Source organism: Microtus oregoni, unplaced genomic scaffold (genome assembly GCF_018167655.1).
Source record: "Microtus oregoni isolate MIOR12 unplaced genomic scaffold, Mior012 000035F_ref0000213, whole genome shotgun sequence".
NCBI lineage: Eukaryota > Metazoa > Chordata > Mammalia > Rodentia > Cricetidae > Microtus > Microtus oregoni.
Window position 1 is genome coordinate 24,525,010 of NW_024543094.1, and position 27,944 is coordinate 24,552,953.

At 38.9% G+C, this 27,944-nt stretch overlaps 1 protein-coding gene across 1 annotated transcript in view; it reads left to right on the top strand.

Annotated features, from left to right (window-relative positions):
- The window catches only part of Arl5b (ADP ribosylation factor like GTPase 5B), a 29,123-nt gene extending 4,185 nt beyond the window's left edge, over positions 1 to 24,938 (top strand). Inside the window, exons 2-6 of the mRNA XM_041630712.1 lie at positions 10,798 to 10,858; positions 12,433 to 12,580; positions 15,655 to 15,738; positions 17,989 to 18,140; positions 19,346 to 24,938. Of these exons, the coding sequence (XP_041486646.1) occupies positions 10,798 to 10,858; positions 12,433 to 12,580; positions 15,655 to 15,738; positions 17,989 to 18,140; positions 19,346 to 19,394 (494 nt within the window). The 3' untranslated portion in view covers positions 19,395 to 24,938. The remainder of the gene's footprint in view (positions 1 to 10,797; positions 10,859 to 12,432; positions 12,581 to 15,654; positions 15,739 to 17,988; positions 18,141 to 19,345) is intronic.
- Positions 24,939 to 27,944: the final 3,006 nt, after the last annotated feature.

Below are 27,944 nucleotides of genomic sequence, written 5' to 3' on the forward strand. Positions count from 1 at the left end.
GTCTACACAGTGAGTTCAGGGAAAACCGAGGTTATGGAAAGAGAAACTCAGTTCCCACCCCATCCACCCATAAAAAGAAAATCTGTAAATTGCAATTTTTCAATTTCTGATGGCTGGAAATGTATCACTTATCTTCACTTTTGACTTATAGCTGAGTTAGCTCTGAATTGGGAAACATTTCTGATGGAATTTTGAAGACATTGTCTTGACCTCCAGCTTCCACTATTGCTAAGTAAAACTGTAGTCTCTTGATATAGTTTTCTATATCTAGTAGGGTTTTTTTTTTTAAAAAAAGAATTTTATCTTTACCTCTGGTAATTTTAAGTTTCAAAAAGATATAATTCCACATATGTCTGTTTTTTCATTTATTTCTGTGGGTGCTCAGAAATTTTTCAGTTTAAATATGTACCTTCTTTGACACTAGGAAGTTTATTTGTTTATTGTTTGTAGGGTTTACTCCTGTTTTTCTGTACATTCTGTTGCCAGTGTGTGCTAAGGTGGCTGCCAAAGATGCACATAAACATTTTCTTACCGTGGATGGTGTTCTAGTCTTAGGTCTTTTTTTTTTGTCTTCCAATCTTGCTGTTGAATATTTTCTTACCGTGGATGGTGTTCTAGCCTTAATTTTTTTTTTTTTTTTTTTGTCTTCCAATCTTCCTGTTGAATATTTTGGTCCTGCAGATATGTTCCTACTGTTTGTCACTTTGTCACTCTTACCTTTGACATGGCCTTATTTTCTGTTTTGATGTAGTTTTGAATAGCTTTTCACATTGAAAGTGTTCTCCATAACTGTCTTGTGACTTTCCCCTTATATCCCGATGGGTTAAACACTGTGAGTAGTGAAAAGACAATCAGCCCTATGATCCAGGGCGTAGAGCTCGGGGCCTACAGAAGGCTGAGTAATGCTCTACCCCAAGCCACCGCTGGACCTCTGAGAACTTTCCTAGACGGCGCTGTTTCTCTTAGAGCAGTCTGTAAAAATAGCATTTTCTAAGTCACAGAACAGGTAAACTGCTCTTATTTTTTGAAGTTGCTACAATCTCTTCCTTCATGCTCTTGGCGCCAGAGTTCCATGTCCTCACCAGCAAATGATGCTGTCAGCCTTCAGTTCTAGTCATCTGGTGAGTGCTATCTGTGCCATTTTTTCATGTCCTTACTTGCTGTTTGTAGACAGTTTAGTTTCTTTACCCACTTAAAAAACTTTGAAACTTTTGTCATCAAGTTAGCTCTCTCAAATATTTGTAATGGCTCTTTCTTTTTGATAGCTTCAAGATGTCTGTTCCTCTCCTCCAAAAGTGTGAGCTGTTCTGTTAATGTCTGTGATAGACTTCAATTTATCTTCTGTTGTGATGTGAATAGGGGTGGATTTCCACATTTTCACGTGGATATCTACTTCTTCCACTTGATTTTTCTGAACATATTTTCCCCCTTTGGAGCCCTTGTAGAAATTCAGATTGTCATTTTTAAAAATATAAGTGAGCCTTAGCTCTGTGTGTTTTGTTCTATTGCATTGATCTTTAGGCTATTTCCATAATCTTGGTTATGACCTTACAACCATGGTGAATTTTGAAGTTCAGTGGAGTCCTGATGTGGGATTCCCCTCTGTTTGCTATTAATATGTTTTATTGTCATTGGTTAATAAAGAAGCTGCTTTGGCCTATGACAGGGCAGAATATAACTAGGTGGAAAAACTAAATAGAATTGAGGGAAAAAGAAGGCGGAGTCAGCCAGCTAGCTGGCTGCCAAAGAAACAAGTCTTGTAGAAAATGAGATAATGCCATGGCCTATGCCTTGTGTCAATACATAGACTAATAAAAATAGATTAATTTAAGATGTAAGACCTAGCTAGGAATACATCTTAGCTGTTGGCCAAACAATGTTGTAATTAATATGGTTTTTGTGTGATTATTCAGGTCTGGGCGGCTGGGAAGTGAAAGTGCAGTCTCTGCTTACAGAGTCCTTGAATTTTGCTTAATCTCAGTTTTCTAACTTAAACTACTGCTATTTATTTCCGTCTTCCTACCTACTTTGGGTTTGTTTTTATTACTAAATTCTTAAACACATGTCAAATATAAGCATTTTAGAGTTGAAAATGTCCCTTTAGTTATTGATCTAGCCACTTGTTTTAATGTGTTGTGTTTCATTTATTCAATTTGAAATATTTTTGTGTGATTTTATTTTTTATTGAATTATTGATGTTCGTTGCCTAGTTTGCACATAATTTTAGTTTTGATTTTTGCATTTATTAGTTTTTGATAGCTTAATCTTGCTTCCTAATGTGTAAAAGCCTCACTTAATGATGCTTCTATCATCTCATTGGATCATGTAGTGTTTACCTTTGGAGAGGAAACTTGTGTTCTACACTTGAATAATGTTTTGTGAATGCTCCTGAGCTTACATTTGCCTCAGTCTTTTTTTCATGTGTATCTCTTACATAAGAGCATATTGCTGTGTGCTTTTGAGCCCGTTGTGAAACTTGCCCTGAGAAATTGACTGGAATGCTTGGTGGAACGTACTGTGGTGCAGTCTGCCACTTTGCTGTTGACTGTGTTTCCTGTGCTTGGTTTCTGGTTTGTACTGTTCTTTTCCACTTTTAGAATTAAGTGACTTTTTGTAAAAAAAAAAAAAATTCCTTTCTTTATTGACTTTTTATCTCTTTCTGCATTATTTTTATGATGCCCTCTTAGAGACTGCAGCATAGATTCTTTGTGCTGTCAACTAAGGGAGCAAATGCCATATTTCCTATGGAATGCACGCATTTGCAGCTCAGTTTCATCCACCACTTGTCTTTATGCTGCTGGATTGTGACTCATGTTTATTTGCATATTTAATAAACCTAAAGAATATGGGGGCATAGTTTCTTCTATGCAACTCAACTCCTATATAAAGTTTTAAAATAGGGATAAATTTATCTCATATTTGTTCATCTTACTTGTGCTGGTGACAGTCTCTTACCTGAAATGTTTATATATTGCTTATATTTGTAAAAATGTATGTTTGCTTCACACAGCATCTTTGGCCAATTCTTTTTTTTTTTTTCATGGTGTGCAGACTGCAGCTGCTACTTTTTTCTTTCTGATGAGGCTTCTCTTTATGTATCCTGACTTTTTTCTTTTTCTTTTTTCTTTTCTTTCTTTTTCTTGTTACTTTCATGGTTTTTCATCATCTTTTCCTTTATAACAAATTACCTTTTTTGAGTTTACTTTTTCTTTAACTTTTTTTGAAATTTACTAAACTTCTCAAGTTTGGATTATTTTTCACATTTTTGTACTCACCTAGTTTACGTTTTCAATTTATAGTTCCATATTTTCTCAGCTGCATGAATCATTATGGATGCATATTTCGTTTAAAAAGAAATGAGCTTTCTAAAATGAAAACATTCAGAATCTACCTCAGGTATTAAAGGTCGTGTTCTGGGTCAAGATGTGAATTATTATTTTTTTTTTTTTTATTTTTCGAGACAGGGTTTCTCTGTAGCTTTTGGTTCCTGCCATGGAACTAGCTCTTGTAGACCAGGCTGGCCTCGAACTCACAGAGATCCGCCTGCCTCTGCCTCCCGAGTGCTGGGATTAAAGGCGTGCGCCACCACCGCCCGGCAAGATGTGAATTATTTTCAACTTGAGTACTGCTTAGAACAAGCTTAAAACACATGGGTTCGATGCCTGTGCCCTTGAACATCAGCCTTCCAGAATAGAGCCTTCTGGTGGGGCAGCTCACAGGCTTCTAAGGTGACTATATCGGATCAGGTCTGCAGTCTTACCTTGGCTCTTGTTCAGTGAGCTGAAGAAGCACATCTCTGTGGTCTCCGCAGATGCTTCAGTTGGAGCAGTTTGTTACTCGGTCTGTGATGCTGCTCTGCCTGTGTTGATGTCTTTGGAGGACCTTCTCGGAGTATTTGATGCTCCTCTGCCTGTATTTAGTTCTTTTGTTTACCAAAAGCTTGTTTTCTTCCACCTGATGAACTATTTTTTTTACACTAGTTAAAGTTTGGTTAATACTCATTTCTTGGCTGAAGTGGAGAAACTTCATTCTGGGACGACATACTCAGCCTTGTAGTTTATTGCTAATAAAGTATGTTTTTGTACTACTAGGTCAAGGAGAAGTTAAGATGCATAGCATGATTATCTTTTTCTTTAGGATTTTATACTCATTTTAAGCATCTAATGTATGAAAGGATTTTTTTTTTATAGGTGTAAACTTTTTTTGTCTCCATACTGCTACTTGATATATAGAGTTCAAAGCTAACCAGAGAGTACATTATCTAGAGCCCATCCCTGGATTCAAACGCCAGCTAAGACCATCTTTCCCTCCCAGTAGATGATGTGGGAGGTTATATAGCCGGAGGCCTCGTGTCCTAGTTAGGGTTTCTGTTGCTGTGACAAAATGCCATGACCAGAAAACAAGTTGGGGGAAAAAGGATTTATTTGGCTTGCATTTCCACATTGCTGTTTACCACTAAAGAAAGTCAGGACAGGAACTCAAACAGGTCAGGAACTTGGAGGCAGGAGCTGATGCAGAGGCCATTGAGAGGAGCTGCTTACGGGCTAGACTTATATGGCTTGCTCAGCCTTCTTTCTTATAGAGCCCAGGACCACCAGCCCAGGGGTGGCACCACCCACAGTGGTCTGCCCCCACCCCCATTGATCGCTAATTGAGAAAATGTCTTACAGCTGGATCTCATGGAAGCATTGAGGCTCTCCTTTCTCTCTGATGAGTCTACCTTGTGTCAGACAGACACACAAAAGCAGCCAATACACCTAGTTTCCTCATGAGTAAACTGAGGAGTGATGTCAGTTTTTCACAGGATAATTATGGATATTAACTTATAAAGTATGTGTCTAACATAGCAGGACATATTGGCACACAGCTTTAATATTAGTACTCAGAGGCAGAGGGCCAGGCAGATCTCTGAGTTTGAGCCTAGTCTACATAATTGGAGGCCAGCCAGGTCTACAAGGAGGCCTTGTCTTTAAAAATAAGAATAAAAAAGATAAGCCACTTAAGAGTTTACTTTATTATTACTGACATTCTTTCCTTAGCTGAAAGTTGGGGTTCAGCTCTTTTCAAGAGATGCATACCTCACTCTGTCACTTTGTCCTAATGGTGTTTTGTACTGATGAGACTTGACAAGTGCTTGCCTTCAGCACTCTGGAGGGAAGTGTTGAATCATCAGATGGACATGATCCACTGACTGTAGCAGCTGAATCATCAGATGGATGCGATACATTGGATGTTACATTGAAGGGATTGGGAGAGGCTGGAGAGCCTGCAGGGACACGAAGAGCCCATAGCCTTTGCAGTCACTGAGGTGTAGCCTGTGTGATTGCTCCGCATGCACTGCATCACTGCATCTGACATTTTAATTAGTATCTAATTCATGCGAAACTTCCTGTAGTCACGTTGTTGATAGAGCCGCTTATACCCAGAAGGTGGCAGTCTGTGTGTCATGAAATTTCCCTTATACATTAAAAAGAAGTTTACCATTTTGTAGTGTTTTAACAACATGGAATTTTAATGTAACTTAAATTTGCATCTGTTATTTCACAATTTTTAAAATGATGTCACTATAGTGCTTCTCTGACCTTTTTCCCCCAGCAGTATTATTCTGTTAAATAATGATATTCTTAACCAAAACTCTAGGGAATTTTGTTCATGCTAGTGAAAGTAAGAAAAAGTACAGGAGAAGACTTTAATTTTTCTTAATTTTTTTTTTTTTGTTGAAATTTTTGCTCTCATTATGTTTCTTGTGAGCCATTTTCCCGCCTGTGCTCATCTACCAGCATGACCCTAGACCTAAAAACACGACCGTTCACAATTTGTTTTTCTTTTAGTTTTTCTCGTTTTTTCATATTCGTGGCATTTCTTACTGTGTGCCCGGACCAGGCTGGTCCTTCACAGTCCTGCTGCTCTTCCCAGCATTTCACAGATGCAGACTGCAGTGTGTGACCTTGTGTTCTGTGACAGCAAGTCGAATTTAATAATGCTTCTTAAAATGGCTAATGGGTCCATTGGATATTGCAAAACCTGTTTTAAATAATAAATTTAGGCTGTTGGCGACAGTGAGCTGCGTGGTTGGTTTTCCTGAGAGGGGCTCGAGGACATAGAAGAAAGAACCCTGGCCTTCTCTCCATAGCTTGAGAGTCAGATAGGGTTTGGGGTTTTTAAATGGCTCAGCACAACTTGAGATCTAAAGTCAAGTGAAGTAGAGGTCAAAATGACATTAAATTACATTAATGTACATTAAATGGCATCGATGTCCCATCAGATTGGCAGCAGTTTTGTCTTTGGGGATGGAGTTCTTCTCATTTGCAATCAATACTACCTTGATCTCAGTAGCTTCTTAAAGGGTTTTATTTTCTTTTGTTTTTTCCTTTTTAACTTCTTGGGTCAACGATGCTAACAGTCACTGCTGAGTAATAGGAATAGTCAAATGCCTTTTGACATTTATTTGTTTTCTATGGTACAGATGAGGGACATTATTAACACTTAAGCATCATCACAGAAAGTGTCTCTTACACTGTTCAGTTGATTGTCTGTGGCCTATTGATTCTGCCCAATCGAAAGACAGCAGTAGAGCACAAGAGCTGTCGTCTTTTCTAGCCTGGGGTTCCTCTTAGACATGACAGTACGGGGTGTGCTACACAGAAGTAGCTCTGCCACTGTTCTGATTGGAAACGGTCCACTCTGTCAAAGGGACCCTTAAGGGAGCTTCAAGCCGTCGTCATTGAAGCATTGCATAGGGACAGTACATTCAGGGGTTGTTTGTTTTTGTTTATGCTTTTCCTTAGAAGGAGATTCTATATACACGCATTCACATTACTTTATACATTTTTCTCACTGCTCTTTGAGTGAAAAACTTTCACTAGTTAGTATGTGTGGAAGGATTGTTTAGCCATTGACAAATTCACGACAGTTGGAGGGAGAGGTGCAGTTATGTAACAGGGCAACTGGCCTTTGTGAACATGGCCTTTAGTAGCTGGCCATTGAACCTGCTTTCATTTTTGATGTATAGATGGTCTTGATAGCTCTTCAGAGCTAAGATCTAAAATAAACTGCACTACTTCATGCCCGTACAAAGGACAGTCCTTTCTGTTGGTGTTTGTATGTGTAGACCTAAGTTGTTGGTGAGCTTTCCTGAGTAGTTAGGCCTCTTTCTCTGAAGGATATTGTGCACATCTTCATCCTAAGAAAGAGCTAAACATGTGAGCCTTGTTTTAATTGCTAGAGTTCCATATAAAGTGAAGAAAGGGTATCTGAAAGATAAAACCCCAGTGTTTGAACTTGAAGTCTGATCCCTGTCCACCACCAGAGCTTCTTTCCCTTGGTGCACCTGGAGACCAACCTTTCAAAATGATGCATTATAAAGGAGTGTAGACATCAGACTTTCAATACTAGGATCCTCACCTGTAGTCAGACCAACTTTGGATCACTACCTTCAAAATAGTGACGCGGAGGCTTATTATTAATTATGCAAACTTGGCCTTAGTGTACATCTTTCCCCAACTAGTTCTTACAACTGAAGCTAACCTGTTTTTATTCATCTATGTCCTGCCACATGACTTTTATCTTTTCTCAGTACAGCATGTCCTACTTGTTCTGAGTTTGTGGGCAAAATCCCTGAGCATAGATTCCTCTTCTTCCTCTCTCTCCCCAGAATTCCCGCCTATTTTCTCCTGCCTAGCTGTTGACTGTTCAGCTCTATTAAACCAATTAGAGAGAAAGCCTGTCTTGAAAAACATATATATAATCAGAAGGTGTTTTGGCAAAGACGTATCTTCACAGTATACAAATATTCTACAACACTCACCATAGTACAATAAAGAATTAGTTGTAGTTACCCACATAAGTTGTTTGAACAGTGCAACATCTCGTGCTACTGCCCATTCTCATCCCCGAGCAGGGGTTCTGTGCAGCCAAGTCTGGCTGTTCCGGTGGCCTTTTTCTCATTGCTGCAGTCATACTGAGGTCTCTAGAGCTAGGCAGTCAAAAATATTCAGAATGCCCAATGCCAAGCAATCTGTTCGTTCCTTTGCTGATAAAGAGTGTTCTTGCTCTTATCTTTAAGGAACAACAAACCAGTGGAGTGCGTCACGGTTCATTCCATTACAACCTAGGAAATTCAAGCCAATAGCCCCAGAAGGAAAGTTAAGTCAGTTATAATCATTTTGTTATGAAATGAAAACAGCCTGTCCACTGTCTACTTGTTCTGTAATATACTACAAGTAGTTCTTACTGATAAATACAGAAGTTTGTCATCGCAATTTGCCCACAGATTGTGCTTTGTCTTTTTGTTGGTGGATGTACTGTTAAAGCTTTAAAAACTGTATTAGCAGTATTTTGATACTCATTAAAGCTTATTATTGGAAGCAGGGCTCTAAAGTGAAATGTTCCCAGTTTTGGCCTTCATATAGGCTGTCTCGTTTCTCTTTCTTTTGTTTACTTTAGGGCAGCATCTTATTTCTGTAGCTTATACTGGTCTTGCATTTAGGATCCTCCTGAGTGCTAAGCTTACAGGTCAGTGCTACACTTAAGGTACGAGCATATCTCCATGGTGCTAGATATTATCACATACTTCTCTTCTCAGGCTACCAACTGTTTTAATCTGTTGCTGCTCTGTGTTAGAAGCAAGCTTGGGGTCTTAAAGAAAGAGACCACCACTCCAATTGAAGTGCCTCTACCGGCAAAACTTACCGGCAAAACTTGACTCTTGATCAAGAGGGTGCAATCCTAAAGGCAAGCCCTCAGAGACATGCACTTGGTTTTTTTTTCTGGTAGGGGTGGGGGAAGTCTGTCTTTTCCTTATTGGCTGGGTCTGACCCCATGTCTTTTGGAATTAACTAATTTTAGAAGACTTGGTGCCAAGGAACTGAAGAGGAGGGGTCTGCCACTAATCCAAGCGCATGGCCTTTGTGCAGACAGAGGGTTTTACTTTGGGGGCACAGGAGAAGTGGGTTCAAATCTGCACACAAGTCTTGTAAGGTTAAGGGCAGGGGCATAAAAAGATTTGAGTTCCTTGTCACAAACAGAAGCTTTATAATATTTGACAAAAAGATTTATTTAATGTTTCTTATATCTCTAAGCTAATATGGTGGCCTACTGATGTCTGAGGATGTCCCAGGCTCTTGCTAGGGAAGCACTACCGTCATTCTTGGGCCATTTTTGTCTCTGTGAAAACGTGAGAAAATTTGTCAAAGCGAAGATGGGGATCAGAGAGGAAGCATTTTTTTTTCTTTTAAGCAAATGGTACTACATTGTCTCTTAGACTGATTGTTACACATTTAATGGTGTTTAAATCGAGTGCCTACATTCTTGGTTCATACCTGATATCATCAACCTTTAAACTATTTTCTAATCTGGTGTGAGAGTGGAATTGTCCCTGGAGTCCTTAGCCAGAGCCCTACCCTGGGGTCCCACAGCTACCTGTCCCCAAAGGCCAGTGGAAGAGACAATGGCGGTGAAGGGTGGTCACTCTCAGGGATGCACTCTGGGAGAAGAGTCCCAGGCTCCTGAGAGAAGCACCTGTCTCCCGTGTTCCTGTGGCGCTCCCTGCCCTGCCCAAGCCCTGGAGCAGTAGCGCTCCTTAAGCATTTTGTGCTGGAGACGGGAATTTTTAATGTTTGTTTTGTGCTTTGAAAATTTCATACATGTATACATGCAATGTATTTTGGTCATAGTCACATCCTAATCCTCCCCCAACTCCTCCCCTTCATTCCTCTCAGATCCCCGCAACTCCCTCCCAGCATTGTGTCCTCTTTTTCTTCTTCCCCCACCTTCTGCCTTCTCATTTCCCCCTCACCTCCTTCTTCCCTTCCCCCTTGCTACTTCCCTCTTTGTCTTTCTGTCTTTCTGCCCCCCCCCCCCCCCCACACACACCTACCAAGCCCTTTCTGTTGTGCTCACACAATCTTAGTCATGGCACGTTGACTACCTGGATCCACACCCTTAAGGAAACTGAATCTCCATTTCCCCAGGAGTCTTCAGCTATCAGTGGCTTCTCACTAGGAGTGGGGGCTTATTGAATCCCCTTGTGCACCAAGAGAGGGCAATTTTGAACGTACTCTGAATAAATTTGGGTTTTTTTAAAATCACATATTCAAAGCAGATTTCAAAATATGTACCATTTAACAGAATAATTAAGCCTAATAACTGCCTATAACAAAATGGTTATTTAGTGCCTGTCATCAGAGGGGAAAGGCTTTTGTTGGGCAGCGTCAGCAGATATACCTACTTAGAATGATTACATAAAACATGTTTCAATAAAAACCATTGAAGGCTAAGTAATTGCCTTTATTTCTGCCAATTAATGTAAAAATAAAAATCTGCTAATGGAAAGAGCATTGCAGTTTTCAGCAGCAAATGTCATTTTTAAATGAAAGGCGGAAATGTTAGTACATGTGAGTGGGAAATTTCCTCACGTTAAATCACTTAGCGCTGATTTGCAGAGCAGACCTTGAGCAGGCATGGAGAGCCAGCGCTTTACACTCACAGTTTACGTCATGATGTCAGGTGTTTATCTGAGGACCCAGCCTCCACTCAGGAGTGACTAAAAGTCTCTGTTTCTACCTAACCAGTCTAAACATGTTAACAGGAGAACGCCATAGAAAACGCGGAGTGGATTGTGTCCCTCACGGCAGGTCCTTACTGCGGAAAGTTTCCTCCCATGGTTTTCCAGTAGTGGGTGCTTAACAGGTGAACTAAGCACCTCTGGGTTAAAATCACCACTGTGGGAAGCTTGTGCTGTAGCGTGCGAGCAGTAGTGTAAATGTTCATGGCTTGTTTTCTTTTCTTTTCTTGTAGAGCACAAAGTAATCATTGTGGGACTGGATAATGCAGGGAAGACCACCATTCTTTATCAGTTGTAAGTATTGGTGCCTACTTAACAGTTCCTGAAAACCTTTGCTGAGTAATGAGATGCCTTTCTTCCCAGTTTTAATAATGCAATAGTCAGACATGTAACTTTTTTTATTTTACCAAATAAAAAAGTAAAATAAAATGTCCTAGACTTACTAAAGCCTTCAGCAAGTATTCTCTCTGTGACTTCCCAAGGAAGAATGGGCTTTAATATTAAACCAAAATGAAGTGCAGCCTATCCTGGGGTGAGGTGATGAGATGACTCTTGTGTAATGCTCCCTCAGGAGCCGTGCATCAATAGAGTGCTGTCTCTGGGAAGCTGCTCTCCCCTAAGAGCTTTGGGATTGTTTAACAGAACCAGACTCGTCTGAAATGATGGCGGTCAAAATGCTACTCTAGGAGCTTTCAGAGACAGGCTTGAAATTCTCAGAAGTACATTAAGCTCATTGTCAGTAATGAACACCTCCTGAATCCCCTGGCGAGGGTTTGTCATGATTTACATACCTGGAACATTTTAACAAACAGTCACACTGTACTTGGCACTGTTATGTGAATCTCATCCCTCCCTCCCTCATCTTGCATTTAAATCCCCCTGGTTTAGGGCTGGGTTATAGCTCAGCAGAGCAGTTCCCTATGAGACACTGAGCTAAAATTCCTGGCCCTGCTTGCAAAAGAAGAGGGTGGAAAGAAAGCAGTATTGTTAGCCTTCAGTTGCCAGAGGTGCTCACTTTCCAAATGTCTAACTAACACATTTGCTAACAGGTGGCTTCTTTTGTTATTATTTCAGAGTTGAATTGTTACTTTCCTTTAGTATATTTTTATTCATTAGCCAAAATGTATTTTAATATCATTTAGCCTTTAATATAAATCTCAATTATTTCTGAAGCTTTTCTTTGATAACAATGTTGTGCACATTGTTAAACACATAACATGTAAACTTAAGAGAAAATTATAAGTGTCTTCAAATACATGTTATCATGGAATGTTATCAGCCAGTTTATACATTTTAAATGAAGTGTTTAAGCAGTCAATAAGAATGCAAGTGATATGATAATCAATATCCTAAATATAGTTCATTTTAAGTACGATTTCTATTTGTCCGTGACCTTAAGATTATAGGTTGGTGAGCCTAAACTTGTTTTTATGGCTGTATTAACTCTCACTGTGCTTACATAGACATTCAGCAAAAATGATGCATAGGATATTACTGAGTTATTGCTACTTTGCAAGTATTGTTGTCACAGTTATCCAGAAATTGCTCTTTCAGTATGGAACATTGGTTCTGATTCAATAACTGGTCATTTTGGTATTTTGCCCATAGACATTCAAACCCACACCAATGTGTTCCCATCTCTTTGTGTCAGGCCTGCAGTTCATCTCATTAAAAAGGAGACAATAGTATTTAGGGGTTGTGCTGTGTTTATGTCTTTATTTGTGCAGGAACTCTCCAAGCTTCTCTTTCTTGTGTTAGCGATTATTATGATTGTTATAAGTAGGGAAGGTTGACTTCTCTTAACAAAGAGATGAAATGTGCTTGGGGTTCTCAAGATTTACAGAGTTTTCAATGTTATCTTTCAACAGCTTAATGAATGAAGTAGTTCATACTTCTCCAACCATAGGAAGCAATGTCGAAGAGATAGTTGTGAAGAACACTCATTTTCTCATGTGGGACATTGGGGGTCAAGAGTCTCTGCGCTCGTCCTGGAACACCTATTATTCAAACACAGAGGTATGCCAAAATTACCTTGGAATTTTAATTTAAAAAAATTTTGTAAGAGTCAGCATAGGAGATGGCTAGGCTGTAAAGAAGCATATTAGCAGTTGCCTTTAATAAGGAATTGAGATTTCCTCATGGAGGGAAAGGCAAGTAGGAGTCCTAAGGAGTTTGTTCTGTTCACAGTGGTGTCTTACTGCTGAGACTTGTTCTGAGGAGATTTGAGGATAAGATTCAAGAGGGTACTTGCATTGTTTTTTCCCTACGAGGGGCAGAATAGTCAGTGAAAACATTGAAATATAAACCTACTTTACTAAAGCCAATAGGTTATATACATGCAAAATGTGCCTGGCTGGCAGAACTTGCTGTGCAGCTCAGGCTGGCCTGGAGGTCGCTTACATGGATCCTCTTGATTCTCTGCCTCCTAAGGACTGGCATCGTAGGTGTGCAGCACCATGCCTGGCCAAGATCCTTCTCAGCTGAGGGCTTACTCTGGCTGGCCCAGACCATCCTTACAGTGGCACTGTCAGTGCTCCATGGACTGGACAAATGTGACACTGGCTGAATAATGAGTCTTGCCACATGAGCACCTGATGAGGTTCAAATAACAACCCAGATTTTCAGATGTAATTAGTGTGAAAGATAGGCTTGCAGGCCATCACTATCATTTTAAAGGCTTTTATACTTTCTTCCTCTGGCATAGAAAAAGGCAAAGGACATAGAATTTTTTGTTGTATATTTATTGAGTATTTTGAGTATGGGAAGAAATTGCTTATGTTAAAAGTAAGTAGAGGAGTTAGTCCAGAGAAGCCACTGAATATATTAACACTTGCAAACTTACATTGCACAAGAGGCTGGGTTCCCAGTGTTCTGTTGCACACATAATTGTATTAGAAATCATGTAGACCTGGACAGGATAGACTAAGGAGCGTGGTGAGCATCTATAGAGATGAATGTGTTGGCCACTGACGGGTCCCGAGAGGGCAGTGCATGGGAAAATTCTGTAGAGAGTTTGTGTGCAGAGCTTCAGAGTGGAGCAGTTTCTGTTGTTTTCTTATTATCACTCATTCCTTCAGCATTAGCTTAGGGACTATACTGTATTGTCTTCATTTGTGCTTGGTTGTTTGTCTAGGGGTGACTTTCTTTCTCATAATGCCATGTTTAGTTTTATCATTTAGAATAATGTTGTTCAGTTACACATGTAAGCTTTCTTTGTAAGGAGGGACAGCTAAGAAATCGTGTTTTCTAAAGTGACATTTTATAAAATGGAGCTGAAAGAGTATAACACAAAGAATTTTTGATGCACACGTTGCCTTTTAAAATAAAATAGAACAAACCACTTTGTTTTCTGTGTGGTATTCCAGTGTAGTGCATGAACCAGAGTGGCATGTTGTGAGTCTGCAGACATTAAATGCACTGGGTTCTCTTCTTCACTGGGGTTGAGCAGCACAGAAGTGGTTGGTGAGCAAATATGGTTATAAGGCAGCGGAATATGCTTTTGAACAGTAACATACTACTGGGAGAATAACAGTGTTTTAATATGCTCAGGTGGCAGAAGTACACTTGCAGTTGACCCCAGCGGTGAAGAAAGGCAGTTCTTACACACAAATAGGATGAGATGGTTCAGGCTGGACCAAGTGCGCTTACAGCACCTCAGAGGGGTAGTTTTTGAAATTGCTGACAATCTAGGCTTACCCTCGGTTTAGAGGTGTCTTATTACTCATGCTATTAGTATTACATGCTCTCTTTGTAAACTATTTCTACAAGTATATCTCAGTTACCACAAAGAATTTATTGCAACACACCTGCACGGTCCATTACACTTCAGCCTTGGATTCCAGGAGGAGATTTTATGAAGAGCTGCTTCACTCGTCACTTTGTCCTCCCTCGTAATCGTGCTCTGAGGAAAGCCTTTACTTTGATATGGCCTCCCAAAGTGAGCATCTCCTTTGTAATGTAAGGAGCTCCGGGCATTAATTCCTGATAGCTTCCTCCCATTAATCCAGTTACTTCCCGATATTCTGCCCATTCTTTGCCATGCTCCCCTTTCTTGTAGTATGCATTGAACTTACACTGTAGTTGGTTATCCTGTAAGTTGATTCCAGCCTCTATTGTAACTTCATTTATATTACTCCTATTCTATATGAGGGATGACATTATTTACCCCTGAGTTTTTAGCCCTTTCTTTTATACACTGTTTGGTTTAGTAGCTCCATTTCACTATTTTCTTGTATGTACTTAACAAAGTTGTTTTTATTTAGTTTTTCATTTGCTTGTATTCTTAATGTTTAAGACTTACTTTAGACACACACACACACACACTCCTATCTCCTACCCTACCCCAACACAAAGGCACATATGCAGAGATTCTCCAGTTTTCCTTGTCTTTTCTAATACCACCTGCCTTTTAGCATAGTAACGTCAGCACATGCAACTTGGCACAGTTCAGCATGCTTTCTTCTTGAGCTTTTATTGCTGAAATTCCTTCTGTAAAAAAATACCTTATTCATTATTTTTGAAAAACACTTTTTCTCTGAAATTAACTCTTTTAATTAATAGGCAAAAGACTTTATATATACATAAGTAATCAATTATTGTCTAAAGTTCAACCCTCCTAATGCTGCAGCCCTTCAATACAGTTCTTATGTTATGGTGAACCCCAACCAAATTATTTCATTCCTATTTCAAAGCTGCAATTTTGCTACTGTTGTTAATTGTAATATAAATATCTTATATGCAGGATATCTGACATGGGACCCCTGTAAAGGGGTCATTTGATCCTTATTGGTGTAATGAATTGTAGAATGAAGGCTTTGAAGTTTAATGAGAGAGTATTAAATTCTTGTTTTGCTGTAAACATTACTTCTTATTACCCACAGTCAGGAGCTTTAGGAGGTTAGGTGTTGCGTTCGTGCTACCATCTGACTTTCCTACCTGCTATGCTTCTGTGTCAAGCTCTTTCTGGTGGAAAAGCCCTGGTGCTGTGGAGCAGTGATGATGCCCAGTGAGAGCTAATGTCACTGCAGTGACTTTGCAAAAGACTCAACAAGCCACTAATTTTCTTCCTTTATCTTAAAATTGCCTTCTAGTTCATCATTCTTGTGGTCGATAGCATTGACAGGGAACGGCTGGCTATTACAAAAGAAGAGTTATACAGAATGTTGGCTCATGAGGTAAATTTTGAAAGCAAACCTCTAAAACATGGAATAAGTTATATGTGTCCTGGTTTTGTTTTATGTAAAGATTAATGTGAAACAGTGTTGGCCATTTTATCATAAGCAGAACTTTCTATATTAAGCTGTGTCAAAAATCACATATTTTCAATCCTGATAATTTGTTTGATACGATTATTAAAAGCTGTTTGTTTTTCAGCATTAAAACTATTGATTCCTGCTCTTAAAAAATTGATATGCTGAGATTAGGAGTGTGGGGGGGCAAAACTTAAATGTCTTTCAGCCAGAAGTTTATAATAACTTTAATGAATGATTTGAGGTAGTTTGATTATAAATATTTGAGCTATAAAAAAGTGACAATGAAACATATTCTTGCACATGCTATTTAGCATAAGGTGTGAAGTGCATTGTGGGATCTTCCAGTATGGTTTGCTTTCTGTCTCAGATGTGTCTCGAATCTAAATGTAGTAATTGTTATTCCTGTGCATATGTGTAAAATACTAAATTCCGTGTTATCTTTGGTAACTTGCACTTTTTTTCATGTTTGTGTGTTAAAGTTGATTTTGTAAATTGACATACACATGGTATTTAATGGTATTTTCATACAGTGTGTCTCTGCCTGCCTTCACCAGCCCTTGTCTCCCCCTTTTCTTTTCTTTTTTTTTTTTTCAAGGTTGTCTATCAGCCTTGGCTGTCTTGAAACTAGCTCTGTAAACCAGTCTGGCCTTGAACTCACAGAAATCTGCCTGCCTCTATCTCAGGAGTGATGGCGTTAAAGGCATGTGCCGTTAAGCCTTTTTTGCCGTTAAGCCTTTTTTTCTTTCTTATATTATTTACTGACTGCAGTTTCCCCTCCCTCAGTCTTTCTCCTCACCTCCTCTTCTCCCCAGATCTACCCTTATCTCTTCAAAAAGAGCCCACTTCCTGGGACATCGACCAAACACAGCATAACATGCTCCAATAAGATTAGACACATACCATCACGTCAAGGGTGGATGAGACAGCCTAGGGGGAAGAAAAGAACCCCACAAATAGGCAAAAGGATCAGAGACAGCCCCCACTCCCACTGTGGGGAACTCCAAGCTACTCAGCCATAACATATATGTAGAGGACCTAGGCCAGATGCTACAGTCCCCCTGATCTCTGTGAGCCCCCATGAGTCCATCAGTTGGTTCTGTGCCCTTGTGCGCCCTTGCTGGTCCCATTACTGCTCTCCAAATAGTCCTGTCTGCTTTCAGACCACACTAATTCCATCACTTTATTGTTCTTGTCCCCCTTTCTTCTCCCCGGAGGTCTCCCCGTACCATGCTCTTTACTACTTTGATGACCACTATGCTCCTGTGTACACACACAAACTAAATTTAGAAATAGATGCATATATGAGAGAAAAATGCTTGTCTTTCTTAGTCTGGCTTATTTCTTTTAACATAATGTTCTTTAATTCCATCCACATTCCTTAAAATGTCATATTTCATTTTTCTTCATTGCTGAAGATTTTTATTGTTTATATACCACATTTCTCTGTTCTTTTGCTAACAGACGTCTAGAGCACTTCTGTTGTAGGCTTCTAATGATTCGTGCAACAATAAACGTGGATGTGCATGTATCTATGTGGCCTGTTGGCTTAAGAGTTCTTGAGGTGACCCAGTAATGGTATAACTGGGTCATTCGGCGTTCTATTTCTAGTTGTTTTTGAGGGAACGCCACAGTCCACCATAGTGGCTTTCACCTGCCCCGGCACTGTAAACAGGAGATTTAACTATGTTAATAATGTGCACTGCCAAAAACTGTGCACATAGCTGAAGTTCATGACTTTGAGAGTGACACTACTTCCCTGTGTATGTCACAGTTGATCTAGTTTGGCAGGTTATGTCATATTGTTTTAATTATAAAAAAAAAAAACACCAAAGCCACAGTGACCACTACTAGTGAGGTTAAAGTTCTGTAAAGGCTAATAAGTTTATCACTCTCACCTGCATAGCGTATCACACATGTAGAGTGTTTATTTTCTTATCAGTCTGACCATTTTTATCCAAAAATAGAAAAAGTAATTATACTTTATTAGGATAAGCATTAAAATGTGATTATTTTAAAATTAAATGTTAGTATAAGAATTTTTTGGAAAATAGAGGTCTTTATTTTATGCTCTCACTTCAGAGTTTAATTTGGTTATGGTAGTTGACATATAAATCTGATTTGTGATTGTGCACAGCACAGGTTTGCTATTTCAGTATTTTGTGTCAATTACAGGATTTAAGGAAAGCTGCAGTTCTCATCTTTGCAAATAAGCAGGATATGAAAGGGTGTATGACGGCAGCCGAGATCTCCAAATACCTCACCCTTAGTTCAATCAAGGACCACCCGTGGCACATCCAGTCATGCTGTGCGCTAACAGGAGAAGGGTAGGTGGGATCCGGGAACTCCCAAGGTCCTTCCATAGTGCTAGGACAGCTTTACGTCCTTGTCCTCACACCTTTTATTGCTTTTCTTAAAAATGGTTTTTATATTGTTTCTCAGGCTTAGACGTTGGAAATAATTCCAGTGAACAATTTACCAGCAAGTTCTTCATATTATTTTTTTTTAACATAAATGCAGTATTTTCAAAGGCATAAGCAGCTTTGGAATTAAATGTTTAGAAGTTGGGTTTTTTGCACATCTGTGGCCTTCATCATTTACTTACTAAGCAAAAACTGTGAGGCCACCCAAATTAAAGAGAAAGCTTTAAAGAAATTACACGTTTTCTGAAAGGAGAGTTTTCTTCAAGAATGTATCTCCTGTATTATCAAGAGTCCTTTCAGGAGGCGTCCTTCTAGAGAAGAAACATTTGACAAAAGCCACTATAGTCTATTCTTGCTTTCCTGTGAGCGTGATTGTAGAGGGTGCTAAGAAGAAGTGGGGGTGTCGTAGTAGTGTTTTTACCTATTTATGCCAACGGTCCTCATATCAACCTTATTGCTTAGTTTTTCTTATATTCTTTATATTTTTTTTTAATTCTTTGCAATGCAATAGCTAGGTTTTTAGAAATTTTAGAAACTTTAGAAATTGGGTGAATAAGGAGAAGGTTTTGGTGTTTTTATAGTGGGTTCAGCTCATTTTAAATGGGGAGAATGGGTGTGGTATTTTCAATCTTGGTGGAAAAACTGGATAAACTTGGCATAAGACCAGAGCAGTTTGCCACTTTGTTTGAATGGTCAAGATCATTTTGTTTAAGTGACTTTTCCATTAAAATTTCACTTAGGGCATTATTTGAAATCTGTCTCTGATGGACACTAGGGATCTGGCTCAGTTGCTAGACTGCTCACACAGCATGCATAAATCCCTGGCTGCTGTCCCCATTACTGCATATACAGGGTGGTGTATGTTTGCGATCGCAGCCTTTGTAGGCAGGGTAGAGGCAGCAGGATCAGGAGATTAAGTTCATACTTTCTGCATAGAGGATTTGAGGTTAACTTGTGCTGCATGAGACCCTGTTCCTTGGGGGAAGGGGGTAAAAAGTTGTCACCAATATCCTTAACTTTTGACTGTAACATGAACGTTTAGGTAAGTATGGCTTCAACCTTTCAACAGAAAGTTTCTAATTTCTAAAATACTTCTGTCTTTTGTTTAGGTTATGCCAAGGTCTAGAGTGGATGACCTCCAGGATTGGTGTGAGATAATTTTTTGCCTGAAAAAGACTTCTCCATTTATTCCGTGACATGAACATTTTTCCTAACACCTTTGGCTGCTGAGGCAGCAGCATGTTTAATTTATAACAACACAAACCTCTGAGCAACACTTGAATCAAGTGCCGCTGGCCTGGAACATAAAGATGTTTTCTTACCTTTGTTTCAGATGCACTAATCTTCAGTCGGATGAGCATAATGTATAACTAAGTTTGCAGCAACAGAGCTCTTCTGACTGCCTGTTCTAACTATTCGGTGACTGCCTTGTAAAAACTGTTCGTCATATATTTCATGTTATCCCAAGTATTGTTAATGTCCTTTACAACCGTTTCTTTCACTTCTTGGGCACCACTCCCTCCTTCCCAGGTACTTAGGATTTGACAGAGCCATGGTAGGAATCGTCATGGACTACTCCTCCAGCACTAAGCATTTGTTCTCTGCGAACCCTTTTCATCTTCCGGACAGAATTACTTATGATGAAAATCTACCTAGAAGCTGTGTATGCGTGCAAACATCAGGAATACTAGTCTTTAAACTTCCCTCACCTCATTGCATATCATAGTTTAATTTTAAGTTTCTCTTTGCATGGGAATTAAGTAGTCCATTTATTTATGTAACGAATTAAGTTCATTTTTCTGCTAATAATATTTCGTTAAAAACATACGGTGAAGCATGAATTGGAAAGCCAGCTTCAATGGTAAATATTATTGGCTTCATTTGATAGCTTAAGATTTTTTGCTGTGTTTATAACTGTCAGAATTTAGTAAAACACACCAACATGGAATTAAGCTATGTATGGACTCTTGGAATATGTTTTTCATCAGTTTGCTGCCTGTTTTATTGTCAACAAATCTTCAGCTATTCTGTCAGAGATCTCGTACCTGCTTTGGGCAGCAGGCAGAGTTTGAATAATCCTTTTTATTTATTAGGTGTGTAGTAGTATCTCTCAGAGTACCTTTATCACCAGCAGTATGTTACTGAAAGGCAAAATAACATGGTTTTTCTTTAAATCTGGCTGAAGATGATGGGAAAGAGGCTTCGGACAGTTCTTCTTCTTCTTCTTCTTCTTTTTTTTTTTTTTTTTTTGGAGACAGGCTTTTTCTAAGAAGTTCTTGGCCTGGAACCCACTAGGTAGAACAGGCTGTCATAATCTTAGCAAAATAAATGCTTTTATTGGTTCCAAAAATGAAAGGAAGAGGCCTACTGGACGGTATCGATGGTTCCCAAGGCCGTTGTCTCGGATGAAAAAGGAGGACAAGGGTCATTTGCTGTGTGGAGCTCTGTGGAAAGGATGTAATGTGTACTTGGGGGTAATTCCTCATTTGCAGTATTTTTTATTTGGATCAAAATCAGCTTCAGTGTTCTTAAATACCTGCTCAAAATTGGTATTTTGATTTCAGGTTTTTGTATGTAAGTTGCCTTAAATTTTTCTCTCTTTTCAGGTGTACTCGCTTGTTTCGTTTAGTTAATTTTGTTGAACTTGATATTTTTATTTAGTGTTTGCACCCTTGATCTGAGAAAGTGGCCAGAGGAAAAGTTTTCTGGGCTGTGGGAAATTGTTTAAACTTTGAATCTTCTCTTAGTGATTCTGTGTCAAGTAGAGGATAAGTTTAATTTTCTTGTGTGTTTTAAATATAACTCATAATCAAAGGTGAAAGAAAAAAACAGATATAAATCATTGTGGGTGGTGTTTGTTGCTGGGGGGGACTAAGAAAATACCAATTACCTAAAGCACACTTTGCCTGAACTTCACTTCACTATGTTGTCTACCATGAATACAAAAAAATTCTCTTAAACCTGTCTTGAGACGAAGTATATTTACCGCCCCCATATTTCTTCCTTTAAAATAATTATTTGCCTTCTTGTATCTAATGAGATTGGCTGGTTCAGTTTTCTTCTATCAGATAATATGGTTATTTTTATACTACCATGTCAGCATTATATTGAAAGTGTTTTTAATAGTTTATTGTATTTTGCCAAACAGCTACTAATATAGATGCAGATTTGCTGTTTGTTAAACGTACAGTTTATTTTACTTCTAAATCCTTTTTTAAAAGCATCTGATTAGTTTGAATTCGAAGCAATGTTTGTTAGCCATCTAAATATGAAACCAGTGTTCAAGTAGCCATCGTGCCATTGACTGGGATAGGGTCCATTAGGAAGTCCCATTTACAGCAGCAGGAAACTAGTCCTTTACTCCAAGAGAATACTTGGACCCAAGCACGTGTGTGATGCTAAGCATTTGACTTGAATGTTCACTGTAAATCAAATGGTTGTAAAATATTACTTGATGAAAAATGTAAATTTGTGATGGTGCCTTTGTTCCTTTGAGATGAGTTCTCAGTTTTTTACTCTGTTCTTTAGGGGTCACATTAACAGCTGATGAGATGGAGCGGGTGATGTGAGTCTTGTTCTCCTTTGTCTCCTCATGTTATTTGACAGAGTTTGTATTGTACAAAAACCTCCCATACCTGCTTTACACCTTATATTTTTTAATTCACAAATGGAGGAATTAAGTTTATCTAGAATCTATTCAATATGTTACTGCCAAAAGTGCAAAAACAAACAAACAAAACTCCACTACCCTTGCAAATGAATTGTGCCACTTTCTTACCTGAGCATGTCGTCTTCACCCAGAAGCACATTGAGAATCCCTTTAGAAGTAGCACTCGCTTTTGTAGGGGAATGCACTAAATATTTTTATTCTTAATGTGATTTTATTTCTTAAAACCAGAAATATTAATATATATTATATATAATCTATTGAAAACTGAGGATTGAATATGTAACGTTTGCTCTTTAGGGTCTTGTGTTAACATTCTTAAAGGGATAATACTTTTATTCCATATTCACTAGAGAAAATATATATTCATTTCATTCTTTTAAAAGCAGATTTAAATAACTCCCTTTGTAATAGCTCCTGCCTCTGCATCCTCAGTGCCAGGATTGCCATTGGTATTTTAATTAAATATAATTTAACTTTCATTGTAGCGTAAAAAGAAAACAGTTATTTTCCTGTGGAACAAGGAAGGGTACAGACAATGCTATAAATAATGGTCTTTGATCTACCAAGTCCGCCATGAAGGAATCTTTGAAGAAAATAAAACTTTTTAAGTCTTTGATGCTGTATCTCAGAACAGATTAGAAGCAGAATTGTTTCCAAGAGCATTCATTTAATCCTTCACCCTGTAAAAACACAGGGATTGTTCCTCTACCTGGTGAAGTTTATGAGTTAACTTTTTATCTGTGGTTTTGGAACAAAATCCCCACACACCCAAACTTTAGTTTTAAAGGTCCTTTACTCTTCTGTCAGTGGGTCACCTCAAGATACAGCTTCTTGTCTTGTATCTAGCCAAACATTGCACTGACTATCTAAAGAAATGGATTCTGATCTTAATCTAGCCACTTATTTTTGTTCTTCCCAAACTGAGGAGCTTTTAAGTAAACTAAGTCTCAATGTTTTTCATATTCTAAAGCCTTACACGCTATTACTATTTTTTTAAATCTAAAATAGTAGGGAAATGCTTGCGGTACCACGTTTAAGTCGTTTTGTTCCTTGTTCAGTTCCCACTAGTGGTTTCACTTCCTCCCTTGTTCTGTTTCTTGCCTTAAGGCATCTCAAACACCTGGGCTTTCCCTTGTGGCAGGCTCAAGTCCACTGAGGCGTGAAAATGGCTTGTGTTGAAGGTCACCAGTTTTCAAATGTCATCTTTAGTCACTCAATAGAGTGTGAAGACTGACACCAGGAGCCATGTTTTGAAAGCAAAGTATATTTTAAGGATTCTAGGTGACCAAAGCTAAATAAACAAATTCAAAATTAGGCAAGCTTTGTGTGGTAAAAATCAACTAAAATTAGGTAAGAAAATATGAATGTGATTTTTTTTTTCCTTCTTTGTGTTTAATTCTGGCAGCATGGGAGAAGAACTACTCTAATTGCTTGTATTATGGCTGGAAAACCTGAGAGCAGTTATCATTCTGGGTTAGAATCTGGAACGCTAATCACACAGGCGCATCTTGATTTTTTTTAAAAACTAATTCTCTGCATTTTCTCCTGAAATGGAGAAATAACAATATGTGCTATATATAGACTGAGTATAGAAAATGAAATGTCTAAAAGAATGAAATGTTTTCTTGCACAACTTATCAAATTTTAATTTTAAAAATTACCTCATTTTTTTCAGTCCACAAGGTGCTTTAAGTGTCTGGGGTATCGTGCAGTGCCATAAATTCCCTTCCCCCAAATGTCTTGGAATGTGCAGAGTTCCCAGCTGAAGCAAGTGCTAAGGTGGGGCTGTTGTTTAGTTCTTTGTGTCCCAGCAGCAGGGTGAGCACGTGAGCTAGCGCTCACCAGATGGTGAATCAGTTAGGGACAGGAAAGTCCTGTCATTTGATCAGTGATGATCGACTCTGGCTATCAGTGTGTTCGGACAGCAGATGACCACCGCTTGATCTCAGGAGTTCATGACTTATGGGCGTGTTTTAGTTGGAGTAATGAGAAACTAGTCATTTTCACGTATAATTTCCCTCAGGAAATTCAGGGACTCCTTGGAGCCCTGTTGATTCTCTGGGAGGAAACTTTCAGTCTAGTCGCGAACAGTTTTCATCATGGTTTTGAAAAAAGCTTAGCTGCTGTTCCACTGAAATTGTAAAATAAAATGATGGCTATGGCTTTTCCAATTATGAGAAAGTTTTCTCTTTCCCCATTTTGACTGTTCTGCAGATGTAGTTTAAAATAAGAAAAGCAAATTCCTGGCTGTTATAGCCCTGCTGTCCTGTCTATTCTAATGGGAGTGTAATGATTGTAATTACACATTGTCGTCTCCACACATAACTTGGTGCTTTATATAACATTAAAGAGAAAGTAGACCCTGTACTCATACTTCTAGCTCAGACTGCAAAACTCTTTAAATGTACATATATGTTCATTTCATAAGATTTAAATAGAAATTGTTATCGGTTGCATCTCAGGCTTTGTGCAAGTGTTCTGACAATATCTTTGCCAAGCAGTTTGGTCCAATAGAAGATAGAATTAATAAGATCAAGGTAGGGTCCCATCTCTTTGTGGGTCCTCTGGTGTTTATACAGGAGGAAATGATATCGCCCATGTCACATACTGCTTCTGAACCCTCAGCAAGCAACCTAAGTGTGTGCAATTGCTCTAATACTTAAGTGATAACCAAGAAAGTGTAAAAGCAAATGCCAAATGCGTTTCACACCATCACTCCCCACGAGTGGTTCCAAGCTTGTTTGATTGTGAGGTTGTTGAAAAGACATGGGTTTTGAATTTTAATACTTTTCACTATCACGAAATGTTATCTTTTATATATTAGGTCATGGTCATGATTTTTTATTTTTGCAATTATGTTCTAATGTATTGTGTGCATGCCAACTTACCCAAGTACAAAGGTGCGGCTTGCTCTGGAATGTTAACTTTTAGGCAGGTTTTGGCTCATTTGCAATCATGGTGCAATATAGCATAACATCTATTTGTTTTCAGTCCACAGTTTTATTTTTGTCATAATAAATACTTTTCCAATATGAAGTGTAGCCTGTGTTTTCTTTTGAAGATGGAGTGTAATTTAATAGCCTCTGTGGTTGTCAGTGCTAAGAACCCAGGTAAGCTAACAGCAATTTTACAGTGGTGATATCGTGGAGGCTCATAGAGCCCAAGGTAAGAAACAGCTCAGTTCTGCAGCTCACAGACTACATACTGGAAGGTTGTGCAGAACCAGGACTTCTGCCTCTCTTTCTTAATTTCCCATTGAACCTGACTCCTATTTTTTTTCCCCACATGGCAGCTATGATACCCAAGTCTAATAGTTCTTGTATTTCTTTGTACAGGGGAAAAGTCAGCTCATTGTTAGATTCTTAGAAAAAAATTTCTTGTTTCCTAAAGAAATTCATTCACTAGCCTGAATATAGCCAGTTGATTTCTTTGATCCAAACATCTGGCTAAGTAGGAAGTATATTTAAACCAGGGGATCCTGGGAAGAAGGAAACTGTGTAAGAGAATGCTCGTATGTTGTGCCTACATTCGCAGCTTTATGAGCAGATTGAAAATACTATGTTTGTTATTTAGATCCCTTTAAGTAGTGGCTTTTAGTTAAAAAAAAAAACACTTTCTCAGATTCTTTGAGAGTGTGAGGAAAGATCACTAAAAAAACATAGGGAGTTGAGAACTTTGTGTCAATGGTTATTGTATTAGTTACTTTGTGTAGCTGTGATCCAATACCTGAGAAACAACTAAAGGAAGATGTGACTGACTTCAGCATAGTTTTAGGATTCAGTCTATCAGGCCAGACAGGGAGGGAAGCAAACCTGCCCAGTTCCCATGGGGGAGCCTATGAAACAGAGAAATTCACCTCGCAGACTACCCCTTAAAGTCTAATAGCCACACTGTTTTTTGGTCACTGCCTCATACTTGTGAGGAATTTTTATGCTTTGTGGGAAAGATTTGGGGTTTGGCTGGCTAGTTGGTTAGTTTTATTTTCTCAGCAAGAGATTCTTGGTGTCATGTAATTTTTACAAGTTCAAAAATTTAACTCCCTGGACTTGGTAATGTAAGCCTGTAATCCTTTCATGGGGATGGTGGATGGGGGTACGAGGATTAGGAGATCAAAGCAAGCTTGGGCTACATGAGACTCTGTCTCAAAAACAATAATAAAACATTTTATGTTTGGATACAGTGAGCAATTGTCAAATATTTATTTAGCCAGGTATTGACCCACACTTTCTAACCCCAGAACTCAAGAATCTGAGGCAGGAGGATGTTAATTTGGAGGACATCCTGGGCTATAGTAAGACTTAAAAAAAAAATAAATCCAGTAATTAACCAAGAACAAGCTGATGCAAAGTTTGTGTGTGTGTGTGTGTGTGCGTGTGTGTGTTTGTGTGTGTGACTTTATGGACTCTAGGGCCTAACTGGTAGTAAATAATTTAAAGAAAATTATGTGCATATTGAAAGACAGTCTTAAAATGAACCTGATAGTATCTTAATGTAACCTTGAAAGAATATCGATGTTTTTTAGGCATATTCTAAGTTTTCGGTAGTCAAGTAACGTTTTGCTTTGTTAAAATACTAGTTAATCAAAATATGAGATACCAAATGGGTGCAGCTAGGGAATATAATTATGTATTTAGACAATCTGACTGTGACTCAAGACTGACATGGGCCTGATCGTTGTGCTTCAAGCTTGCTCATTCTAGGGTTGTTGGGTGCTCCATACATTCAGCTCTAGTGGTACCATGAAATCCAGTATAAATGCTATCTCTCTGAACAGGTTCTGGCGTTTTCAAGCCCAAAGTTTCCATCTTCACTGTTAATACAGGGACTTTCCTGTAGCTGTTACCCACTGAGCAAACAGGCTAGAGATATCCAAGTGGCTTGTTCTAGGGTGTAATGATAAAAATGGCGCTGTACCCCGAGTGGCCCATGAGCCACAATGGGCAGCAGATACCAGGCAGGAAGCCTCTTGGCAGAAACCAAGACAGGCACACCATATAGAGTGAGGTTGGATATGGTTAGGGGAGAGGCAGGGAGAAGGGAGATGAGGAAAGAGAGGAAGGTGGGGAGAGAGGAAAGGGCTCAGACTGGGAGCAGATCAGCTTGCCTCTGCTGAAGGGGGAGGAGGAGTAGGTGGGAGGATTTACCTCTTAAAGGGACAGAACAGACCATTATAATCCCTTTGCTGCAACTGCCACTGATTATAGGGATTGTTTTGGTTTAGGTAGCATGCCTCTTTAACCCATGATATGCTCACTTACTCCCCACAACTTGTGGGTACATTCCTATGTGTGTTGAAAGGCGCTCAACAGACTGAATGTTCTTTTCTCACCAATGTTAAAATGTCCTCATTTGTAAATTCATCACTACATAATCTACAGGAGACAGTTTTGCAGGTCAACAAAAGGATTAATTATGTCCTTACCACCCACTCTAGCCTTCCCTAGAAATAGCTTCCTACCCTTGTGACTCAGATTCATTGAGTCCTTAAGAATCCATTTCAGGATGTAGTCAGAATACATCCCAAGGTGGGGTCAGGTGATTATTGATTCACTCCAAACCACTGAATGTCCCAGGATTTACATAAAAAATCTGATGGGTTTGTGGCTTTGATTTCCCATTCATCTCATTTCTGGAAGTCTGTGATATTGCAAGAAAAGTTTTCCACTTGTGGTGGCAGGGATTGAACCTATGTGGTCTACCCCAAGCTATACCCATAGTCTTTTGAATTATTTTGGCTTTCAATTAATCCATTATTGCCTTGGCCTTCCTTGTTCTGCCTAGGAGACAGAACTTAAACTCGAACCTCTTTCTACACCTGTCTGGATTTAATAGTCTTGTAGTACCAGCCTTGGCTAAAAGAAAGTATATTCACCACTTACTTCCTCAAACCCTGGACACATAATAACAAAAGCATTACAATGGGCCTTTTTCTCACAGAGCTGTGACGTGCAGTTCTAGGGAAGGGCATACCTGTGTTAACAATTCTACAAAGCTAATTAACTGATTAGAATTTAAATTATTATAGAGCATATTACAGG